Below are 23,864 nucleotides of genomic sequence, written 5' to 3'. Positions count from 1 at the left end.
GTATTATCAGTATATACGTGTAAAAGCCTTATATACAGAACGGACCGTCATGTAAAATTATACCTTCTGTCATAACTTCGCTCCAAAACTCTATTATCAAATTTATTAGAGTTTTACAAGTTCACTTTAGACGTCCGCTACAGTTTTCATAATAAATAAAAAGCAGAATAAGAACTCTTTCATATATTTTTTTTCCTAACTTGCATAATCTTACAATATGTAAACAACAAGAAACATTTTTAAGCGAAAATACATTGGATGTTGGTGTTCTTGTTTTGAGATTACTGACCTTGATTTTTTTGGCTTGTTTCAAGAGTTATCATAAGAGTTACCCTTAGAAACGAACGATTTATCCTTACCAAACCCTAAAGAAGCTTAATGAACGTTTACACTGTGATTTAAAAATATAAATAATTATCAACAAAAGTTAACATAATACTTTTCAGCCTTTAAAAATATATTTGCTCTTGGAATGATAAAGAATATCCCGACCCCAACAACAACAAAAGCAAACAAAAAAAAACAAACAAACAAAACAAATAAATAAATAACAATAATTTAATGAAATAAATCAATAAAAATTACTAGAACGTGAAAAAAATGAAGAAAAAATCAATATTTACGCCATCATATTTAAAAAAATAAGAGTTTTTAATTTCGATATGCCATGAGCAAACTCAATAAACAATGGATTTTATTCAACATTGGAAAACATACACAGACATGGTTATACGGAATGCATTGAACCAATACAGTATCACTGGTAATGAAAAAAACCATGTAACACCTTACAAAAACACGTCTAAACATGCGTATTACATCACGTTGTATAAAACGGAATATAATTTTAATTTTTAGTGTTATATATTATCATCTTAATCTACGACGTTTATCAATTTAAGGTAAGTGTTTATTTAATCATCAATTTTAATCATTTAAAATTTTAAATTAAAGACTTTTAAGAAAAGAATTAACTTAAAAAAACACCAAAAAAACTTTCTCTTTTTTAAGAACAAAAAAGTATACACGAAAGCTTTGACATTCAAAAGATTAGAATCACTTTGACTGGTCAGTCAGTTTTTCGGACATGAGCGGTCACGTGAGCATTAACATATCAAAACTTTAGTCTTGAAAAACAAATGATTGAAATGTTGCACATTTTCCACTTAAGGTATTTTATTTTTTCTCCAATTACTTTAAATGTACATGTACTTGTACTTCTGAAAAAAAGTGTATCAATATGTACAAATTCAACGCTGCAAATATACTATTTACTATATACCATTATAATGCAGATGCATATATATTGTTACACTTTTTTAATCAATAAGGAACTCTGTATTTTCACAATAGATTATGTTGTAATCTGCAATAAGGCTGAATACACATATAAAAATATCATATACTTTCAAGCTGACACAGTCTTGATTCAATGATAATACAAGCTGTTCACAATTTATTCGATAATATCATGATGCTGTTTCGTTCTTGGTACGATCGTGAGAGCTTCAAACTTTTACTATACCCTATTTTGGTTAGGGTATATTTATTCATCATAACATTTAACATGTAAACAATAGTTGCAACATACATTTTGGAATTGGGCAGAAAGCTATAAAGCTTATGAGTGTCCTCTCCCAAGAATATCCTATTTTCTTTTATGATTGGTCAATCTACTACGTAAAGCTCAAACAATGATTTTAGAATTGTTCACAAGCAACGATTTTCTTTCAAAACGGTGACAATAGCGAGTCATTGAGTACGAAACGTCATGCAATGTGATTAGGCTGAACATGTTTTTATATTGAACGGGGATTTATGTGTAAATATAGATCTGACAAATGTAAATTTTGAAAGGAATTTTCAGGCATGGAAGAAGAATAGATATGGACGTAACAAAAGAATCAACATATGTTGTGTTTGCAATAATAGCTGAACTGAAGTTATAAAAAGATTTGTGCTGGTAATGCACGAGCATTATATCCAGTTCAAAAGATTAAACACAGCTTGCAAGCACACGACATTTGTGAACATCTGAACAGAACTCGACATAAAGTTAGATATTCAACTTTCATTTATAAGCGTGATTGTGATAAAAATTTTGAAATTAACATAAAACTCTCTTGAGTCCGTTCTAGTGTCATTCTATAAATATTATATCATATCTTTTTAATACTGTTAGTACATAATGTTAACTTGAGAAAGGTAATGTTTACAGAGATATGTGCCGAGGCACACAATGCGTTAGTTTAACCTCATGTCTACGTAGATAATACGTTAGTTTAAACTTATGTCTACGAGATGTGTGCCGAGGTAGATGATACATTAGTTTAAACTTATGACTACGTACATAATACGTTAGTTTAAACTTATGTCTACCGAGAGGTGTGCCGAGGTAGATAATACGATAGTTTAAACTTATGTCTACGAAGATAATACGTTAGTTTAAACTTATGTATACCGAGATGTGTGCCGAGGTAGACAATACGTTTGTTTAAACTTATTTCTACCGAGACGTATGCCGAGGTAGATAATACGTAGGTTTTAACATTATGTCTACGTAGATAATATGTTAGTTTACACTTATGTCTACGTAGATAATACGTAAGTTTAAAATTATGTCTACCGAGATATGTGCCGAAGTAGATAATACATGAGTTAAAACTTATGTCTACCGAGATATGTGCCGAGGTAGATAATACGTGAGTTAAAACTTATGTCTACCGAGATATGTGCCGAGGTAGATATGTGCCGAGGGAGATAATACGTTTATCTAGGTCATTATACAATTTCGCTATTGCTTCTTGGCATTATTTTTTTCGATAATGGGCGAACGAATGAGCGCACGTGCAAAATGACGTAATCAGCCCTCAGTGACTTTCAAGATGGCTACTTGCGCTTAAAACTTTATGTTTAGATTGCATAATCATTCGCAATCAACAAAGCTGAACATTTAAGATTTATACACTCAAGAATAAAATACAGTAACTCTACCATAGACAAAACATGACCATCAGAAATTCCGAAAATAATTTCAGACTGACGGTTGAAAAAAGATCGGGGGAATTTAGAGCTAGACACATCAGAAACCGTTCTTAAAAGCACAAAAGTTCATAAAAAACTGGCACTAAACGTTATTCTCACATAGTATTTATAAATATAAACAACAATAAAACAACATTTTCTCATAATTATTTTGTGTTGTTATGTTTTCTAAGCTAATCGGAGGGTTAAACTGTATGACAGATATTTGTTTACATTGCCAACTGTCCATTTCTAAGAAAGGGAGACAACCAAATTAAGCGGCGATGTCTAAACATAGGTATTATAGGCTAAATGGCCCGAAAATGTGCATAATGGCCTGAATGACAATATTGACATCGAGCAGCAAACAAGTATTAACCTCTAAATAAAGGCGTTTTAACGCGAATAAAAACGTTATAATTGGAAACCAAAAAAATTAAACTGTTAAATTATTTCATTCATTTATTGAATTCGATCCTGAATCCGGGCGTTCCGGAATACTACTACCATTATTTTCCCCACCACGTACTGATTTTTACAGTTTTTTTTATTATTTCTCCTACTGGGCGGCGTCGTATGATCATAGCAGTGTTCTTACTGAAGAATTAATAGCACAAGGTGATATTACAGATTGGCAAATTAAGTTCATGTACTAAATATATCTTTAAACAGGCATAGTCACATGGGGGTATGATATACGAAATTTGGTTGTGACCCTAGCGGGGCTTAAACTCAGGATCACTAGGTGGCGGCTACAAAACGTCGGCCATTTTCAATATTTTTTCTAGACCATACGTCTAAATGTCTCAATTACTGTCTGAATAATGTTGAAAGATCACCACGTTCACTGAATGCAGGCTGAATCTAACAGTTATTTTCGCTGTATTTCAAGTATAAATACCACTCCATCTTGTGATCAAACGCAACAAATCCTTTCTACTGCTGTGTTCTAGTCAGCTGATATATTTGCTAAAACTGCTCGTGATGGTAGTTTTAATATACAAATTAAATATTAAAAAATCTGAATATGTTGAAAATGCTATTAGAGATTTTTAGCTTGAGCCGATACCGATAGACGAAGACGGATAATTTTTTAAGGGGGCGTTTCAAAATGATTTCTTTTTTAAAACAGAAGGCCAAGCCAAATACAATAATTGCATTTATTTCTATTACAAAAGTCGTTCATATGTTTTTTCTGAATATCTAGTTTGATTCATCAGAATATTTCTCGACATCAAGATGGTGAAGCAATTTTGGAACTTTGTTTTAATAAAATCGTTGTAAAATAATTGATTTTCCTAAAATTTAATAATGTCAGCAAGCGGCCTCGTTCTTCTTCTCCGTTTATGTGTACGTGGGGGAGTAAGGTCTTAATGTTTTCCCTTAAATCAGCTCTTTCTGGTTGATTTTCCTGGTGTGACCGAGCTGCTACTTGACTGGCCTCGTGTTCTCTCGTGTCGATCGCGAAATTCTAAAGATGGTGCGCAATAGCATCTAATGCCACTCCTGCACAAGATGACCGAAACTGAAAGCAGGTTTAATGCGCATATTTTTATGTAACAAGATAACTCATTGCACAATTATAGAACTCATTCGAGCATCGCCTTACCCGATACTAAATATAAGTTATATATATGTTTTTTGGAATCGTTAAAAGCATGTTAAGTGGCAGAAATTTGTTTTTTTTATCTCTTTCAAGTGACCGGGGGAACATTTCTTAGACTCTTTTTAGATCTGTTAAAAACTATTCGTATTTCATCATACAAGCCTCTTAAACTTCTTGCAAGAAACAGAGTTCTTTTTGTGCGTATGTGGTTTCGAACATACCAGAAGTTTATGATGCTTTCGCCATTGTATCAGTGCCAAGTGCGACAATGCTATGTCATCCCGATTTTCTATCTACGTCTAAAATATTTGTCGTTTTGCCACAGGTTCATGAGTGGTTAGCCATGAGAGGCACCTGGGTCAGAATTTCAATAGCCGTGATAGCAATTGATGGAACTTCTTATGGTATCAGTAGCTCTATCATAATGCATGAATGAAACCCAAGAACAGTTTTATTCGGGACATCGAATATAAGATATATACGAAGTGGGTTTCCTGGTCACTATATTGATGCCCAGCAGTATTACTGTTACCTCAGATCGGCAATAAATTACTATTTTCACAAGAGTGCGTTAAAGTTGTCGATAAAATTTATCCGACTTATGCCCATATTATGACACCATACACGTCAGCTCAAATACGCCGTAAATAGTGGCCTAAACGGCGGATAAAGTGCCTAAAACTTTAACATAATATTAAAATATGTTGAATGTTTTTGAACACGCTATAGCAAGATGTATATGTTACAGGCCAAATTTCTAGTGTTGAATAACAAAAAACTGTATAATTATTATTTGTGCTTATCTTCTGTGCAATAAAAGGTTTATAGCACTTACTGTATTTAATTGAATGATAATATTTTGAGATAACCCCCGAATATTTAACCGTTGTTTTCGTCTCGGCTATTCGTTATCCGTTAACAAGCTGTAAATCTCTATTTACAATTCAAAAGAACTCAAAACTCAGAACCCATTCTTAAAATTCCTTTTTTATTAAGTTTCCGAATTTAATTCTATGCGTTTAGGATATATGCATAATTTCACTTGGAGACATACGCCTTTCTTTCTTTGAATGGCACGAAAGTCACATTGAAGGTTCCAAGATAAACCGCCAAAATGAAAGCAATTCAGATGTTTCTAATTCAAAATTAAATTTCACCATTTTCATGTTTAAATGTTTATTCTGCTTAAGCCTGTGCAAGGAGGCATTGACGGTAGCTTGCAATGTCAACCACCGTCTACGAACATGCTTAATAAAGGCAAGTCTAAAACATTTTCAATTTTGTCGTTTTCGGCGTGTTATTTTAATATTTTTCTCTATTTTATTTGGCTGACTTTTATTTATGTATTTTCAGACACAAATGATAGAAGGAAGTTTAATATTATATAATGAACAGATTGATAACTATGACACAGAACCGAATATTTCCGGACCTATTGATTTGGTCTATTTGTGGGTAAATGGAAGTGACCCAAAAGTCATATTAGAAATGAAACGTCAAAAGGCTGTAGAAGATTTTGGAAAATACAACAAGTACGCCGTCCTTAATTATCACTGTTTTTTTATTCTTTGGTTGGAATTATTGAGAATTCGATAAAATGAATTAAGTTTGAACACATATGATAACAGTTTCCAAAATGATGATTATTCCTGATTCATCATAAGAGAGGAAAAAGACTGCATTTAAAGGCAAAGATAGTATCTATAATAAACTGATAATATTTAGATGTAGGCACGAATAATTATATAGATTGAACACAAATGACATCAAGCCCAACTGAACTAGATATATATTTGAAAGATCGAATTTCATAATGATGATTTGATAAAAAATGTTTATGGTTAATAATTTTTTTTAAAAAACCCTCTTTTTATTAAATTGAACGCAACCAAAACATTCCGTACGATATTTACAAGAATTTTCGTGGGTCACGTGGGTTATTGGTAAAATATAAAATTAAACATATTAATTGCAATGGTAAAGATTTTTTTTGAGTTTTACCTGTTCACTCATCATTTACAACTAGATGGGAATTATTGCACTTTCAAACTCAAGAAAAGAGCATAATTGAAGCACAAATGTCGGGCGCTATTAAATAATCAGGCCCTATCGAATCGAGCTGGAAACATTTTCAACTTTGACCTTTAGGGTGTTCTATAGGGATTCCTTTTTTCTGTATTACAATCGAAAAACGCTGCGATAAGACAAATGGAATACACAAAGAGGCTTGCACTTTTCAGAACCGTCCATGAACAGGCTCAATCAAACCGAGCCTGCATACATTTTCAATTATGTTGCTATGTTGGGCTTTCTTTAGCGGTTCTGTTTTTCTCTGTTTTTGGGGGCGTGGACGGTTACTTGCACTTTTTCAGTACCGTCAGTAACAGGCTCAATCAAACCAAGCCTGCAACATTTTCAATTTTGTCTTTTTGTGCGTTCTTTAGGGTTTCCGTTTTTGCTCTATTTGTTTCATACATTCAAATATTTTAAAATAAATACTGTTATAATTATTTATTGAGTCTCCTCATTGTTTTAATTACAAAACTTAACAAAATAGCTAAATGTTTCAATTTATAAAACCTTTTATTTTAATTGTATTTTCAGTATTTTCATATATTGTATCTGTCAGTAAAAAGTCAATTTTCTGAACATCTAAAAAATTGTTATCTTTTGTATTTTTGTAACAGATCTTTAAGCTGCAGATTTCAGTCCGTCATGGCAGAATCCTTTCACGTGATAGTAGTATATCCGGCGTTACATTCTACAAGAATACTTCTAGAAAATAACAATATTGAGTTTATTTCTAATGTTACTGATAAAGATATGGTGTATAGTATTATTATTCCAAAACAAATGAATGAAAGTAAGTGGAACACTGTGTTTAATTATTAATGATTAACCTCATAAATGTCTATGTCTGTCTTTATCTATTGGTTTAATACTGTGACAAAAGTGAATATCGCGACAAAGTTGTTCGTTTGTTCAATGTGCTTCGTTTGCAGTGTTAATCACTTCAAACCAGTCTCGCGATATTTGTCTGGTTTCCGTAATGATTGATTCATGTACGTTTTGTTAAAGATAGGGGATCATAAACCGCTTTTCATGTAATAACACTACTGTTTCACATAGAAAGTTCCATGATAACCGCCGTATGAACACATCTGCGGATGTTCCTAAATTCAAAATTTCACCATTTTTGTGTTTAAATGTTGAATTCTGCTTAAGCCAGTGCTAGGGGGCGTGGACGGTAACTTGCACTTTCCAGTACCGTCGATGAACAGGCTCAATCAAACCGAGTCTGCAACATTTACAATATTGCCGTGTTGGGCTTTCTTTAGGGATTCTGTTTTTCTCTATTATATAAATGATAATGGTAATATTAAACTGATGTAGAAAGATAATTCTCTTTATAATGACTTGCACGTCATGAAATTATGTACAAAAATTATTGATAAGGAGATCCCTGGAGAGCAACGGACACGAGGCTTTATTGAATACGTTCATGAAAGATAGTCTAAAATGCAACGTCTCCCAAGCGCATTTTTGAGATCATTTTCACTGTAAATCAATGTCCAAATTTATACGATTTCTTTTATAAGCTTATGCTAAAGAATGCTTTCCATTGTAATATTATGTATATGGATACTTCCATCATGTTTTATGTGTAAATAATGACTTTCATTGTTCACTTACCTTAACAATTGAAGTTGTATTACTTGTATTGTATTACCTATTATATACATTATTTTAGTTACAGGTATAATGAACACCCTGACTGTGATAGAAGGACATACTTACATCAGTATGTGTGGCAGTATTGTATGTTTTTATAGATCTACTTTTCTTTATATATATTTTTAAATTATTAAACGTTACAGCTGGAAAGCCATATATTTAAAATTATTTTTTATTTATAATGAAATTATTATCAAAGTGTTTTTACGCAGACATGAAACCTTTAGCAAAGAGACCATTATAATTATGACAATGAAATTTTTTATTGAAATAGACTGGTCATCATGTCACTCATTCAGCAAAGTGGGATAAATGTTCTCTAAATAAGTCTCTTACATGTCGAATTCAATGTACCTTTCCAGTTTTTAGTAGTGAGAAATTTACCCCGCCATTAATATTCATTGTCCCATCTTCCTTTACGGTTTCTTATATCTGTAATCCCCTTCTATTCCTAGCCTTTTCAATCGTTCGTTTTAATGTTCTCATTCAAACTCCTTTATTCTTTTTCTTTCTTAAATGCTCCGCCCGTTTGTCCTCTCCTACGTCTTTATAAATGCTGTACTAGATACATTACCGGTGGTCATTGTCATGAATGACTTGGTTATGTCGGAAGATACAGAGAAATGGAGGCCATGAACATTGTTCAGCACGTCATATGCTTAATCTGAGTATCCGTATCTAAAAAAAGAAATGTTTGTAAGCATTGTATGCATGTGGTTAGCGATTTTCATATTGTGCATCATTTTACAGAAGTACCTTGTTGATCTTTGTGTTCATTTTTTTAATATAAATTACTTACTAATGAATTATTTCTGGATGTTATCAACAATATTTCTATATTATGTACTATTGAATAAAACAGCTTAAGCCTTTGCTAGAAAGCGTTGACGGTAGCTTGCAGTTACCTACAGGCTCAATCAATTTTTGCTGTGTTGGTTTTTTTTAGAGATTCTGTTTTTCTTTATTTTGAGAAAGACCTAAACACTATCTCATACGACTCATCTATATTTGCTGGTGTGACCAATATTAAATACTATAGCCAGCCTGTGTTACATATAATTCCAACTCAACGTTTATGGTACAAATTATATTTCTAACAGTGTGATTGTTACGTTAACATTAAATGGATTGTTACATTAAATTTCAGTGTAGTGAAAACAGATCTCAAGTGAAGAAAACACTAAAAAATCTGTACATTGTAACAACTAACGATAAAAAGACGATCACTGTCATCAAGCAAAGGCTAAGTGAGGTAACAATATGTTATATTTAGCAACTGTTCTTTCATTCAAAATACACTTTTAAAATTTGTTCTTTTCAGATAAAACATATGCCCGTTAACAAGCGTTTCTAAATGTTATGTTGATATTACTTTGTTTGCATTCATGTATCATTATAAACTTTTCACTGAATTTGAGCATACGATTCTTAGGTATTTAAACAGAACTCTCCACATCGAGCCATCAATGTTGTCATTTTAAGTCAATCATGTAATCAGTTACTGTCATCTATCTACCGACATAAACATACATAACTTTTACAAGCATTCAAACTTATCATTTTTGAGACATTGTATTATAACATATTAGAAATTATCACCAACATGACATTCAATGATCACTTATAAAAAAAAGAAAGAGAAAAACGTAATCCCACAAGAACGCTACAACAGAAAAAATAAAAATGTGTAGGCTCGGTTTGATTGAGCCTGTTCATGGACGGTGGTGGCCATTTGTATGATACCATGTCGTATATGTTCCATAATGTTAAAAGCATACAATCACTTGTTTTTAAAATAATATTCACTTCAGTGATTTCACAACTTCAAACCTTGCACCAAAATCAAAACCTGGATCGACTATGCGATTTTTACGAATTCTTTTATTTGATATTACTTTTTAGTAGGATATTTTACCAAAACCTGTGACATTTCTTTTTCTTTTTTTCATTTCAGATTGGTGCGAGCTATGTTTTAAAACAGCATTTAAATGTGAAAGCAGGAAAGTATATCATGATATGTTACAAACAACGTGCTTTCAGTAATATGTTCAACCAGGTAACTCTCTCACTCTACTTAGATATTACTTTGTTTTGTTTAAAAAAATGAACATCATTATTTGATTTTTATAAAGCATGTAAAATAATGTATAAGTTATACAAATTTATTTTAGTTTGATTGTGTTGGAAACTATAAGCTTATACAAACACTCTGAAACTAACCAGTACTAAGCAATAGATGTCAAGTTTATTGCTAGAAGAAAACAACGGCTTGCCTCTGACAGGGTTTGAACCCAAATAATGTATTGAATTGTATATACAATAAACTAAATAATTTCGGTTTAAACGTCATTGGATAATAACATGTGATATCTACATGTTATTACTATGACCGTGGTGAACTCTTATACCTAAATAATTTAAAATTTCACTCCTGTTAAATTGTAGCTTTACCTTAGAGTGTTAAAAACCCTGCGTAACATTGCTATATGCGCCATTCCAGACAATTGAAGACTTAAAACAATTCGACCTCGATATCAAACCTGCCAATTTAGTCTGGGATACAGATTCAGTGAGTAAAATAGTGACAATTAAATACATAGTTCATACAAAACGATTGTAAAAATTCATATCCGTATATGCCGTATCTGTCACGAGCTAGAAGATGAATTTCACTTAGTTATTGAATGTCTGGATTTTTTGGATTTAAGGAAAGAATGTACCAGAAATAAGTTTTGATGCGCCCAAGCTTTAATAAATTTTATACTGTAAACAAAAATGATATTCGAATCAATAAAGGTTTTGAAAAGAAATCAAAACACATAAAAACTAGATATTTTGTGAGCATTATTATTATGCCTATTTTTATGATGCCTATTTACTGCAAGAAATAATTTATGTGTGCATTTATCTTTATTCAGTTTTTGCCATCTTATCATGTTCATTGTATTATTTAATCGATCGCATGTTATTTTGGACAATGCTTATGAACCACGTGTGATTTATTGCATAATAAAATCCCTATTATATCCCAGATTAAAATAGAGGGACTCCCAAATGCTAACAGATATGCGGAGAATAATCAGTTGATATATTCCATAAGATCTGTAGAGAAATACGCACCTTGGATTCGACATATTTATATTGTAACCAATGACCAGACTCCAAGTTGGCTCAACACATCAAATGAGAGAATTGCGGTAATAAGCACGAAGGTATGTATAAACAGGGAGTAGCGCGAAAAAATTGTTTGAAATAAAATTATGGACCCTAATCAAAAACATTATCTTTACTAATAAATCAAATGATGAATATAATCTTTAAGTCGTTGTTAGTTTCAAACAGTTGATAATCTTTTATGTGTGAAGTTTTTTAAACATACAATATAACTTTATAAATATTGTAACATTTGTCAAACTTTGGAGGTTTGTACAGTTTTTAAAAAATCTTTTCTTATATATGTATAGGAGATATTTCCAAACCCGGATGATTTGCCGACTTTCTCGTCCCCTGCTATTGAAAGTTATATGTATCGTATTCCTGGTTTATCAGAAACAGTCCTCTTCATGTGCGACGATTTCATTTTTGGACAGCCAGTCACTTTACGTGATTTTTATACCTCAGAGGAGGGGTATAAGGTGAGAAAACTGATTATTATCTTATCCAGTGTTTTATTCTCTTTTTTTCTTCCCCTGCGCGGCAGTGCAGCAGAACACACACGCACGCGCGCGCACACACGCACACAAAAAGACCAAAAAAGCAAGCACTATTTGTAATTTATTCCTGTAATGTACATAAAAATGTTACCATATATCGAGATTTAATCAAAATAGTGGGTGATCCTTTGACGATGACAAGGAAATTAAATATAAATGAATTTATTAAGTGAGGAGAGAGCCAAGCAAAAGGGGAAATATATAACCAGTATATTTTATGCTTTTGTCATAGTTAAATATTTGGCTAAGGTTTGTATAATGCATTTGATTGTTTGATATTTATTCTACATATTTTCTAATTCACAGTTACTTAACATTATGAAATCAAACTGACGTATAAAAGACAAAAACAACTTTCATACTTGTTTCATGTCATGTTCCTGAATTAGTTTAAAAAAATGGTGTTCAGTTTTATAAACTATTTCCGACGATGTTTTCAATCTATGTTCATATTTGATCTCTTACTAAATGAAAATAATTGTAAACGATATACCATCGTTATTTGTTCGTACTATCTCACACAGATTTGAAACTTTGTTATCTTTTTTTGCTTGTATTCGTTTAGAGAATTTATACTTTTTATTCGTATATAATTTATACAAATTAAGACTGTGAGAACGCTATAATTCGTCATTCTGATTCAGATTAAATGGGGTGCAGCCTTGCGCCTTGCTGGTTTAGATGCTTTAACACGTTGCTAGGTAACGGTAAATGTGACAGGTCATGTGACAACATCAGTGTGGCTGGGATCATGGTGATTGATAAGAAATATAACTCGTGCTCATATTAAACAAATGTATCCATTGTTTTTTATGGCGGAAACTTTAAGGGATCTATATATAACACAATTGCAATGTTTAACAGGCTTCGGTTGAACAATGATGGCGTAGTTCATTTTAATTTCCCACCACATAGACCGTTGCTGGTGAATAGACAAATTGCTGGTGATCTTTATGAAACGTGAGTAAATGTTTTTGAATTTATTTTTATCACTGTATGATTACAGTTTGCAGCATAGTCTGTTAAGAAAAATGCCAAATGAAATTTTAATTGAAAATAACATTGCCTAATTTCTTATTTCCGCGTATACATTATTGTATTCATGTGTCGTCGTATAGTTTCCTTTAATCATGTTTTATTTATTTCTGCTATTATCAGCAGATTGCAAATTAGTACAATATCTAATAGGCAAGAGTTCTGCATCTTTATTTGCCCTGAACTCTGTATACCTACCTATTTTGGTTGGCAAACCAGCTCATTACCTGATAAGAATAATATCATTTATTTTATGCCGTTGAGTGAATTACTGATTTATTCGTGAAAATAATATTTGAGAATAAAAATGAATAATATTAAAATGATAACGTTGATTTAAATTTGTATTTTAGCATATAATAAAAACAAAATTTGTTTGTTTGAAGTGTCAATATAGTATTCTCAGTCGGTGAAATAAAATTTCATCTTACATAAAAACAAATGTCATCTTTATGTACTTGAAAACCCATGTTTGCTAAATGTATGTGTCTATATAAGCATAAGTGCATTTATATGCCATGATTCAAATATTATTTTTGCATGCAATGTTTGTGGTGATATACAATTATGTATGTTAATTTTGTCAATTTATATGTTTCATTACATTGTTTTGTTGTTAAGTCATCACTGTCCCCATGTTAATTATCCATACATTGTTTAAAACTTTATTTTCTGTCATGTTGTTCTGTATATGAGCATGTCATGAATAAACGTTCATGTTGTTATTGTTGTTGTTGATATTTTATAACTTCGATATATACTATTTTCTTCTATTCTACAGATTTCATGAAGAGTTTAAGATGTCATCATCCATCCATTTCCGTTCACAGTTCAATGTTCAATACACAATGGCGTATCTACTTTATATTACCACAACACATGTAAAATTGACACCAGAAAATGTTTTTGATGAATTGGATAAAAATAAAACCGGGCAAGTATGACGAACAGTTATGAAATAATGATAAGAACTTATATTTCGTCAGTCACTAAGCTTTGGACAACAAAATTATATTTTAAAATAAATTTTGGCTACTTTCAGATGAGAACAATAATTTCTGACAATTTTCTCATTTTAAAACTTAAAAAAAAACTAGTGAAAGGTTTACTGTTGGTCACCGCTTATATCCTTTGCTGCAATATTTATGTATCAAAGATAAAATAATATCCAGAAACAAACAAGCAAACAAAAAAAAAAAGAAAAGAAATTGGGCAAAGAAAATATATAGCCATATATATTGTAAAAGCTAAACAAGGACTTAAAAATGTAAAGAGATTTTTCTTAAGGTGACAACAGACACTTTTCGTGGTACTCACATAAATGTCATTTAAACCAACTTTTTTTAGTAATAATTGTTATTTATTTAATCTTTGTGCATTAAATGTCGTTGATCATCATAAAAAATAACATATTTGAAAAAAATGACTTTGTAAATAATTGATTTTTAATAAAATTCCAAAATTTTTAAATCGTCATATCAAAGTCATTTTTTATTTTTTTGTCATCAAACTTTTGGAAAATAAACATACTTATAATATCTGGGGAACCGTGTCTCAAATTTTTTCTATCTTTTCTCAAAAAGATATTACGTAACGTCAAACATTTTATGCGACTTTTTCACCATACATATTACGTAATTAAAGATAATTAAGCCGCTGATTGAGCAAACAAAAATCCCTGACACGGTTCCCGCCGTAAATGAATTTTCTTTCATGTGCTTTAAACCGCATGTTAATTGCTTGATTATTAAAAAAGTTATGCCGATTCAAAGTTAGTCCGACCCGCATCAAACGAAGTGTCATAAATCGGCTGTTCTCTCTCGGACCCCTACGTTTCACGCTAAATAATTGCATAATACACAAATATCGCACCAGAGAGGGTCACAAATTGCGGTAACATACTCTAACAACATTTTATGACCCAGTGACATCTGACCAATTAAAAAGTTGCTGATTAATATCAGTTTATAACAGAAATTTCTTCAAATCTTAACGTGATTTACCGTCCGTCTGGTATCGGTCGCACATGTCACGTGACTTTCGGTAAAATTTGAGGCACTCGGTGGGGGGAAATGGATCGTATTTGCGCACCGCTAGCGGGGTATTTAATTGTTTCACTTTTGAATATCATCAGCATTATTATTATATTATACCAGTGTCACTCTGTGTATTCGTTTATGAAATTCCGTTAAAATATAAATTAAAATAACAAAAAACTGAGCTTCTGACGGTCTTTTAAAGTCCATGGTAGATGTACAAATAAGAACGGGATATTATATATTTTTTCCTCCAAATTGATATAAATGCTTAACATATTTTTATAGAAATAAAAGGTATCACTCGATCATTATGATCTGACCTTCTTTTTACTTCTATTATCATGAATATCATCTATGCATCTAAGCACGGCATAGAGATCCAGTTTCTACTGGGATATACAATAAATTCTTTACTTTGTCCCAGGTTTATTAGTACTGTGTTCGATTTACTGGCGAACAATTTATTCAAACCATTTACTGATAATATATTTTATTATCTTTTTTTATTGATTCATAGAGAAATAATCATCCTTAGACAACCTAAAATGGTTTAGAAATTTGTCAGGGACACCTTACCACAAGTACCACAAGTCATATAGGCGTTCACATAAAAAATGTTGTCTGTTTTTGTTGTTGTTTTGTTAGAAAACGAGGTTGAATGTAAAGCAAGCCCTTGAATCCGTACAAAGTCCATAAACTCAATGTAATATCTATCAGATTAACGGGACAGACAAATTATTTTCACACATTATGGATATTTTAGCAACTATATTTTTAATCAACCCCGTGGTCGTGCGATTTACCGCTATGCTTAATTATTTATGTTTCATACATTATGTTACGTACATTGGCCGTCAATTTCTTATTTTATAAAAAAGGCTTAATAAAAGGTAGACGATATTCGGTATTTGTACGGTACATGAATTACGAGTAGTATGGACCAGTATGGACCGGTAATTCACGTATATATGGAACTACCGATTTCCCTTATTGATGCCTCAACAGGGGGCGGAGCGTTATTGATAATTGACAGGTTACGCGAATAGCAGATAAAAAAGGTACAGGTACCGTTTTAAAACGTTTAAAAACACATTTTTTGGACTAACTGCTTCCAAAATTAAATCACGAATGTGTTCAGAAAAGATGGATAAATATACTAAGCAAAAAATCTCATCTCATTTTAGGTATTTTCAGTGATAATTGACTCCGTTGTCACCTTAAGGCATGAGCTTTTGTCACTGTACATCAACGTTTACAGTATCCCATGAATGGAATTACCTCAGAGTAAATAACACTAGATGGACGTTATCGTTAGTTTATGTATACGATAATTTACCATTTGTATGTAAGATTTATACTGGATTGTGCTGAAATTACCATTAAATGAATGAATGATTTTTCAATATACGAAACGCTATTACGTCTAGTTTTGTAAATGTGTCTTTTTTATAATGTATGTTTCATAAAAACGATGACACTTGTTTACTTAAGGAAAGGCACAACTAGTATATATTTCAAACAAGTTAGGATAACCACTTGAACGACGTATTTCATTTTTTACAAATATTACTTCTTGCAGGACAGTGTCAATAAAAGATTTAGAAGAGTTACTGAATATGCATTTTAAAACTCAAAAGGTTAGTAACGTTTTCTGATAAAGTACACTGTATCATATGAAACAGAATGTATAATTGTAGACAATATTACTGAAAAAATTGTGTATTAATACATGTACACCTGAATAAGGCTGGTGTACCTTTTTCTGCATTAACTTCTGCAGAAGCAGGAGGACAAATTAAATGCTCGAGTCCAAAGTCGAGGCATTGATGGCTTCTAAAGATGTTAATGCACGAAAAAGATGCACGAGCGCTATACTTGCATTCCGCATTTCATTATCTATTTTTTCGTATTCAGAAAAATCGGTTTTGTTATCCGTTTCACGTGCTAGTGCGATGTCACTTGAGAGGAATGTTTTGATAATGAAACTTCCTCGCACGTTATTGTCTGTAACACGCGCCCGATACAGGACAGGCATATTAAATCTATTCTTTGATAAAAAATCTCACATACAAGTAATACAAAGTAGAACCTGGTACAGTCTACAGATGATTTAAAATTAATTGTGATTGAAAACTGGAAATGTAAAACGTGCTACAACGGCCGTTCCCGCGTAATTTTATTCGTTAATGTTTTATTATCTTACGTTACCTCGTAAAGCTAAAAATCTATTTTAACTTAATCAACCGGTGCCTTAAATACAAATCAGTTCAGTTCAGGAACGGGGAAATATTCCAAATCAGCCCGAAACGATTACATAACGTGGTTTCGTTCATCTAAGCGTCCTTTTTTAAATACAAAGCTTACAAAAGCCAAAGTGATTACTGTACCATATTAGAATGCTAATTTTAAGCAGTCAAAAATAATATAGGTTGGTAAAGTTGTGAACATGGGAAGACAGACTGGCAATTGCAAGTCACTTTTACCTCTAGGGATCTTAGAATTCGGTTTTCTACAAAGTGATAAACCATATGAAAACAGATTTGTCTATAAATGTCATGGTTAACTAATTCTTGTGTTCTATTTTGAATTTACAGAAAGAGATCGGTTACTTTACCGATGAAACATTAAATTGTTTGGAAGATCAAACTATTGAATTAGAGAAAAATGATACTTTGGCAGATGCTTATTCAAAACAGGTAATTATTAATATCAAAATTTTCAAAAGGCGGGCAGTTAATCAGTAACAACTCAAATAAATGTATTTAAACCCCCTCCCCAGCCCCACCCCACCCCCCAAAAGGGAATACAACAACAACAAAAACACAAACCAAAACGGGTAATCAACAAAAACAGTATCGTCATGAAATATATTTACATCTTTCAGAACATTACTTAATGAGTCATTTGACAAAGTAAATCATGTTTTAGACAGATAACACCAGCTATAATCTTTCTCAAAGTAGTGGTTCAGTTTATGTGCTTGAAAGCTTTCGTAACCGCCTCCGTGGTCGAGGGGTTAGAGTCGATGACTTCTAATCCAGTTACCTCTCTGGCGTGGGTTCGATCCCCGGGAGATGCTTTGGTAGTTTAGCGCGGAGGAAGGTAGTCTAGTACTGGTGTAACTCTCCAGGAACGATGATTAGGAAACTACCCGTCTATATGACTGAAATACTGTCGGGAAAAGGCGTAAAATGAAACAAACAAACAAAGAAAAGCTTTCGTGAAGATCTTCTGTACAAACAGGTTCTATGGTGGTAATCTATGGTGGTAATCTATGGTGGTAATGTTCAGATATTTGGTGTATGACATACAGAGGCACTTGCACAATTAAGTAGATACTTGTTAGACTGAATGGTATACTTTACATTGACATTTTGAGGGAGAAGGAACTATACTATGCTTTAAGCGAACTGTTAGACCAAAGAAATGATAGTTATCTTTACAAAAGATTATATTGTCCATAGCAAATAGAAAATGTTTTTTGGAGTCAATGTTGGTACACTAAGTAGCAGATAGTGCTAACATGTTTTTATAATATTTCTTATGAAATTAGTGAATGTTAATCATTTGATTTTTTTTAAATGCTCCTACAATTTTGGGAGAGCAGTAAATGTATTTCTGGTTGGCCTTGTATACTTTAATTTACATGCATTAGGCCATTGTATTATTTCAGTAGAAAAGTTTTACAACAAACTCTATTCATTTCAGATGTTAAAGTCAACATTTTTAAATTGTCCAAACATAGTTGATTATATTAGAAGACAGGGGATATTAAAACCAAAATACAAGTAGGTGGCGCTTTTAAGCAATAAATTTGATTGATTTATATACAATTAAAAATGAATGATGTATGATTAATTGTATTGTAAAAATGTAAAGGTTTGTACTGTATTGTCGAAAATAATGAGCTTCTAACAGTTACTAAACATGTCCCCTCAACTAACATCATATTAGGAAGTCATGTTGGATAATTGAATCTGTATATTTATTAATGTCAGTATGATGAAATAGTATGAATGCTTTATAACATTGGAACAATCATGTGTTTGTTTATCCTCTTCTAGAATATTGTCAATGACAGCATTGGTTTTGGCATAAATGATGACTATGAGTCTTTTGTAGAGTTATATCTTTATAAGTTTAGGAAATAAACTTTGAATATCGTAACATATTGAATTATCAGTAACAATGTAATGTATTTTTATCGAATAAAATAAACATAAATGACCTGTTAATAAATGGATTTACAATTGTATAAATATCGAAAAAGCTTCGAGCAATATATAATATCTCTGATAATAAGTCCTGATCTCTTTTACAGATATACGTTAGATACAGATAATAATTACTACTTTGTCATGATCCGCAATATACTTACAAAAGCAAGATGGGATTTAAACAAAATCACGGACAACCCAAGGTATTTATGTTAATAAACGCTTCATCAATAAGCTATATCATGAAAGCAGAATCATTCACATTTCAAAATTTATTTATTGAGGACTCTGTTTGATTTAAACTGTCCATGGACGGTACTGTCAATAGCAAACTACCGTCCACATCCCCTAGCACCGGCTTAAGCAATATTCAACATTGAAACATGTACTGGTAAAAGTTTGAATTTAGACACATCCGCAGATGTACTCAAACGTCGGTAATCATGGAACCTTCAATGTGACACTTTTTTAAGCCAATGGAAGACGACAAGGACAATAGTTTGTATTTAACACTACTAATGTGTAGGCTCAATCATATGAATATCTGGAAAAAGTGATTCCTCGGAAGCATTAAAAAAAAGCAAAATTACATTTTGGCATTTTCAATATTATTTGTCATTTTGGGCGTTCATTGGATATTCCTTTGATATTCCGTTTTTTTGTCTATCTTATAACATCTTATTGATAATATCGTAATGAACAAGTTTCAAAATTAATTTAGGAAATTTTTACACTTACCAGATCAAATTATTGGCAATTGTGAAATCAAAATTTGCAAATAGTAATTGACTTATCGATGGTATTCTTTTAAATTAAATTTAAAAATTTACAATTTAATTTTGATAACGTGTAAATAACTAAGGGGGGAGGGGGTAAAAGTTGCAAAGCCGAGTTTTTTTAACGTTTTTGTATTGTAACGTGAAAAAAACAACAAGAAAAAAAGTCTTCAACTTTTATTTCACCTCTTTGTTTTTGTTTTCGTAAAACAAAATTCTTACGATAATCAAACTTAAACCAAATGTAAAAATATCTGAAAAAAGTGATCCATGGGCAGCAATAAAATCAGCAAAATTACAGGAAAATTCATTCTGTATATGAGGGGAAATGAAGTGCAACATCCCTCATGTCCTCTCGCATCAACTTTCAACACTTAAAAGTACTGGAACCAATGATCCAATAAAACCATATTGTAGTCAATTCATCATTGCAAATTTTTATATCAAATATGCCAATAATTTGCTTAAAATAAATATAAACATTTCTGTAAGCGAGTGCACATTTTATTTTCCAACTCGGTATGTAATTAACTACTGTCGTTTTTATTTTGTTTCGTTTCAGGAAATTTATTGCTATCAATGATAACATGGATCACAGCAAAATGATAGCGACGGCGGTTGAACTTGAATTAAACAACTTTTATGAAAGATTATTTCCTACCCCATCACAATATGAACTTCAAGTGACTTGATGTCGGCTTAACTGGCAGTTAACAAATAGATAATTTATGAAATTCTATGACTTTAGCCTTTGAAATGAAGCAATTTCAAAAGTTTAATTTTGAACTGAAAAACATGTGATCAGTGCAAGTATCGAAAAGGTGTGACATAACGAATACTGATGAAGGACCTTAAAATGATGCTTACAAAATGGTACACAAACTATGGTATGAATATACAAAGCTGGACGATTCGCTAAATTTATATCACAGGACAAGAAATATTTAGTTGTATTAAACTGCTCAGTCCTCATATTCTAATTAACTATTATTAAGTTTTTTTTGTCTCTAATTCCGGCCAAATATCCCGTAGTATCTCAAATATCCTTAAGTTTTCCTAAAAAAATTTGACTATTATCCTTTCTCAGCATTAGCAAACGGTCACCCGTAGCTAGATAACCTATTGTTGTGCAGCATAAGTTACAAATAATATATGTTTTAATAACAGATGTCAAATTAATAATTATGTAACCGGAAGATTAAATATGGCTTTTCCTCTTTGTCCAATGAACAGTGATAAAAGTTTTATTATATTTAGGTGATAATGTCAATTTAGCCGTCTGTACTTAATAAGTTGTTAAACCTTATTACTGATAAAATGTCCAGGTGATGATTGTTGTTATAAATTCTATGTTGCTATGGTACATTATTTTGTATTGAGACCTGATTGGTTATTTTGTTATTTAAGAAACAAAGATGTTAAAATTTTATTGGTCTGTTTAATACGAAACCATTTTTAAAATACTGTAAAGAGAAAAATCAAACAGTTAGATTTTGGATTTCCAAGTGATAACGTTGTGGCTCTCCACTAGAAATAATTATTACTGTTTTTAATATTAATTTGTAAACATCAGGATAACCTGTGTATATGTTATATATTATCTGTGGTATTCCACTAAGAAAGAAGCATTAAAATATAAAACGGAAAATTGTGTTGTAATTCAATCCACCTTCAGTAGAACCATAATTCAGCGCATAATACTATGACCGTGTGTCTTGTGCGTTGCCTCGTTGCACTTAAAAATTTTGCCATAGGCATATGTAGCAATGTTTATGTTGTTAATGTTTATTATAAATAAATATCTTAGATATTTACAGGAGTTGCTTTTTGTCTTAATTTGCTAAGCATGAATAAACACAATTGACTGCCGACTGGGTTACATCGGCACATACAATTCGCTAATTTTATAATACTGACTATTTGTAAGCAAATATAATCTGACCGTGGAACATGAATCCCAAGTCAGAATGTTATCTTTATCTATAACGAAAAAATTGCTTAACAAAAATCTTAATATATTTAATAGTTTAATGGCATGGATTGATATAAAAGTTAGATATAATTATGACATCGTTTCATATTACTTAGAATTAAAATTATAGGTAATTTATGTACTGAGGTATGTCATTTACGCTGAAATATATATATCCAAATTATATTAGGCTCGCTTATTTAGTACTTTTTTAGAGATATACATCTAGTAATAAAATGTTTTTATGAAATGGTGAATGAATATCTTTTTCACAATTTCTATTTCTTTATTTTTATTTTAAAGTAGGATGAATAACAATATTTTGGAAGTTTATAAATATCTCAACTAAGGTCAAACATAAAATTTTAGGATCTAACGAATATCAAATGAAACACTTACATTACTAAATTACACAAAGGATTACAAAGAAGTATATTCAGAAATAAATTGACATCGATTTTTGTACAATTCTTGGCCGATCTCGAGCGAAAGGCGTTGCAACGTTTTTCATTTGGGTCCTTTGTACTATAGAAATGGTCATTGTGGAAAAACGGAAAGAGTAAATAAGCTGAAAATGCACGCACAAATAATTGGTCCAGACCTACATCAAATGAAACTATAATCTCGGGGAAAGTATTTCCAGTCCTATCATGTAAAAATACCTCAGTGGAGTCCCTTTAAAGTAAACGATTAAGTAAACACGAGGGGATGTTGATGGCATCTTATTGCATCAAGAGGAATGAATATTCATAAATATATGGATATTGTACAGACATACATGACATGTTTAATTGTTTCTCGTTCGATATTTAGGCATAGCTTTATTTTATATTGTAAAATATTTTAAGAATATGTCTATCTTTAATTTATCAAAACGCAAAATATTTAACATGAAAGGTTGTGTAGAACTGCCAAATTTAATATACCACAGCTCACATGGCGGGTTTTACATCTCTACCAGTGATGGAAGACCTAAAGTGTCCTCACTCCAGGTAAGTAATAGAAAGAGCACCGAAACACGAGGCTATCTGATTTGTACGAGGGGGCGTAGCCCCCGAGTATAAATCAGATTGCCGAGTGTTTTGGTGTTCTTTCTCTTTTGTATCATAGTCAAACATAAAAGCACGTTCCCTGTTGTCACAATATGAAACCCCGGCAAAAATGAACCAATGAACGAACATCTGAATATGACAGTTTGGTCGCTTTCCCTTTCTCTGCCGTCACAATATGTAAACCCCAGCAAAAATGAGCCAATCAATGGGCATGCTCTGGAGTGCGGGTAACTAATACCCGCACTCCAGTTAACGTACTGTGCATGTATATGTATACGATTTAACCCTGACACATTTTCAACAGAAAGGTCTCCAAACTATGATACAATTAGAATTACCGGCCGGCCATAAACTAAATGAATAGTTTTCCCATGCTATGATTTGAACCTTCAGCGATGGGATGAGGGCAAGTTATTCTAAATCAGCGACCTCAACCACTTGACAACGGACACCGTCTGGAAGTTGTGTAACGTGTACCGAGCGGATGTACAACGAATATATAATAAATTTTTCTTTGGGCTACCTGCCGTTTGATTAGATACAAATGATTATGAAATTATCATATATCATAAACAATCAGCTTTAATTAATACTCCAAAATACACTATTAAATTCTAAAAAGTCTAAATATAGTAAATATCTTTACAATATAACACAATGAAATAATTCAAAAGCTATAGATATCACGGCTGCAA

At 31.8% G+C, this 23,864-nt stretch overlaps 2 protein-coding genes across 2 annotated transcripts; both read left to right on the top strand.

The window, feature by feature from the left end:
• The first annotated feature begins 775 nt into the window (after positions 1–775).
• On the top strand, positions 776–14,309 carry LOC132736088 (N-acetylglucosamine-1-phosphotransferase subunits alpha/beta-like). Its single transcript, XM_060723163.1, has 11 exons — positions 776–902; positions 5,984–6,162; positions 7,318–7,493; positions 8,382–8,449; positions 9,513–9,617; positions 10,320–10,421; positions 10,866–10,934; positions 11,398–11,577; positions 11,830–12,000; positions 12,723–13,038; positions 13,895–14,309. The coding sequence occupies exons 2-10, from the start codon at positions 5,990–5,992 to the stop codon at positions 12,777–12,779; spliced, it is 1,101 nt and encodes a 366-aa protein (XP_060579146.1). The 5' UTR covers positions 776–902; positions 5,984–5,989; the 3' UTR covers positions 12,780–13,038; positions 13,895–14,309.
• Positions 14,310–14,596: 287 nt separating this feature from the next.
• On the top strand, positions 14,597–20,886 carry LOC132736087 (N-acetylglucosamine-1-phosphotransferase subunits alpha/beta-like). The gene is made up of 5 exons (XM_060723161.1): positions 14,597–16,789; positions 17,747–17,848; positions 18,861–18,940; positions 19,474–19,572; positions 20,708–20,886. Exons 1-5 carry the CDS (start codon positions 16,769–16,771, stop codon positions 20,835–20,837), a joined length of 432 nt encoding a protein of 143 aa, XP_060579144.1. The 5' UTR covers positions 14,597–16,768; the 3' UTR covers positions 20,838–20,886.
• Positions 20,887–23,864: the final 2,978 nt, after the last annotated feature.

Source organism: Ruditapes philippinarum, unplaced genomic scaffold (assembly GCF_026571515.1).
Source record: "Ruditapes philippinarum isolate M1 unplaced genomic scaffold, ASM2657151v2 ctg8585_1_1_1_1, whole genome shotgun sequence".
NCBI classification, from domain to species: Eukaryota; Metazoa; Mollusca; class Bivalvia; order Venerida; family Veneridae; genus Ruditapes; species Ruditapes philippinarum.
The sequence above is the reverse complement of the archived record's forward strand: the minus strand, read 5'-3'. Positions and strand labels throughout refer to the sequence as shown.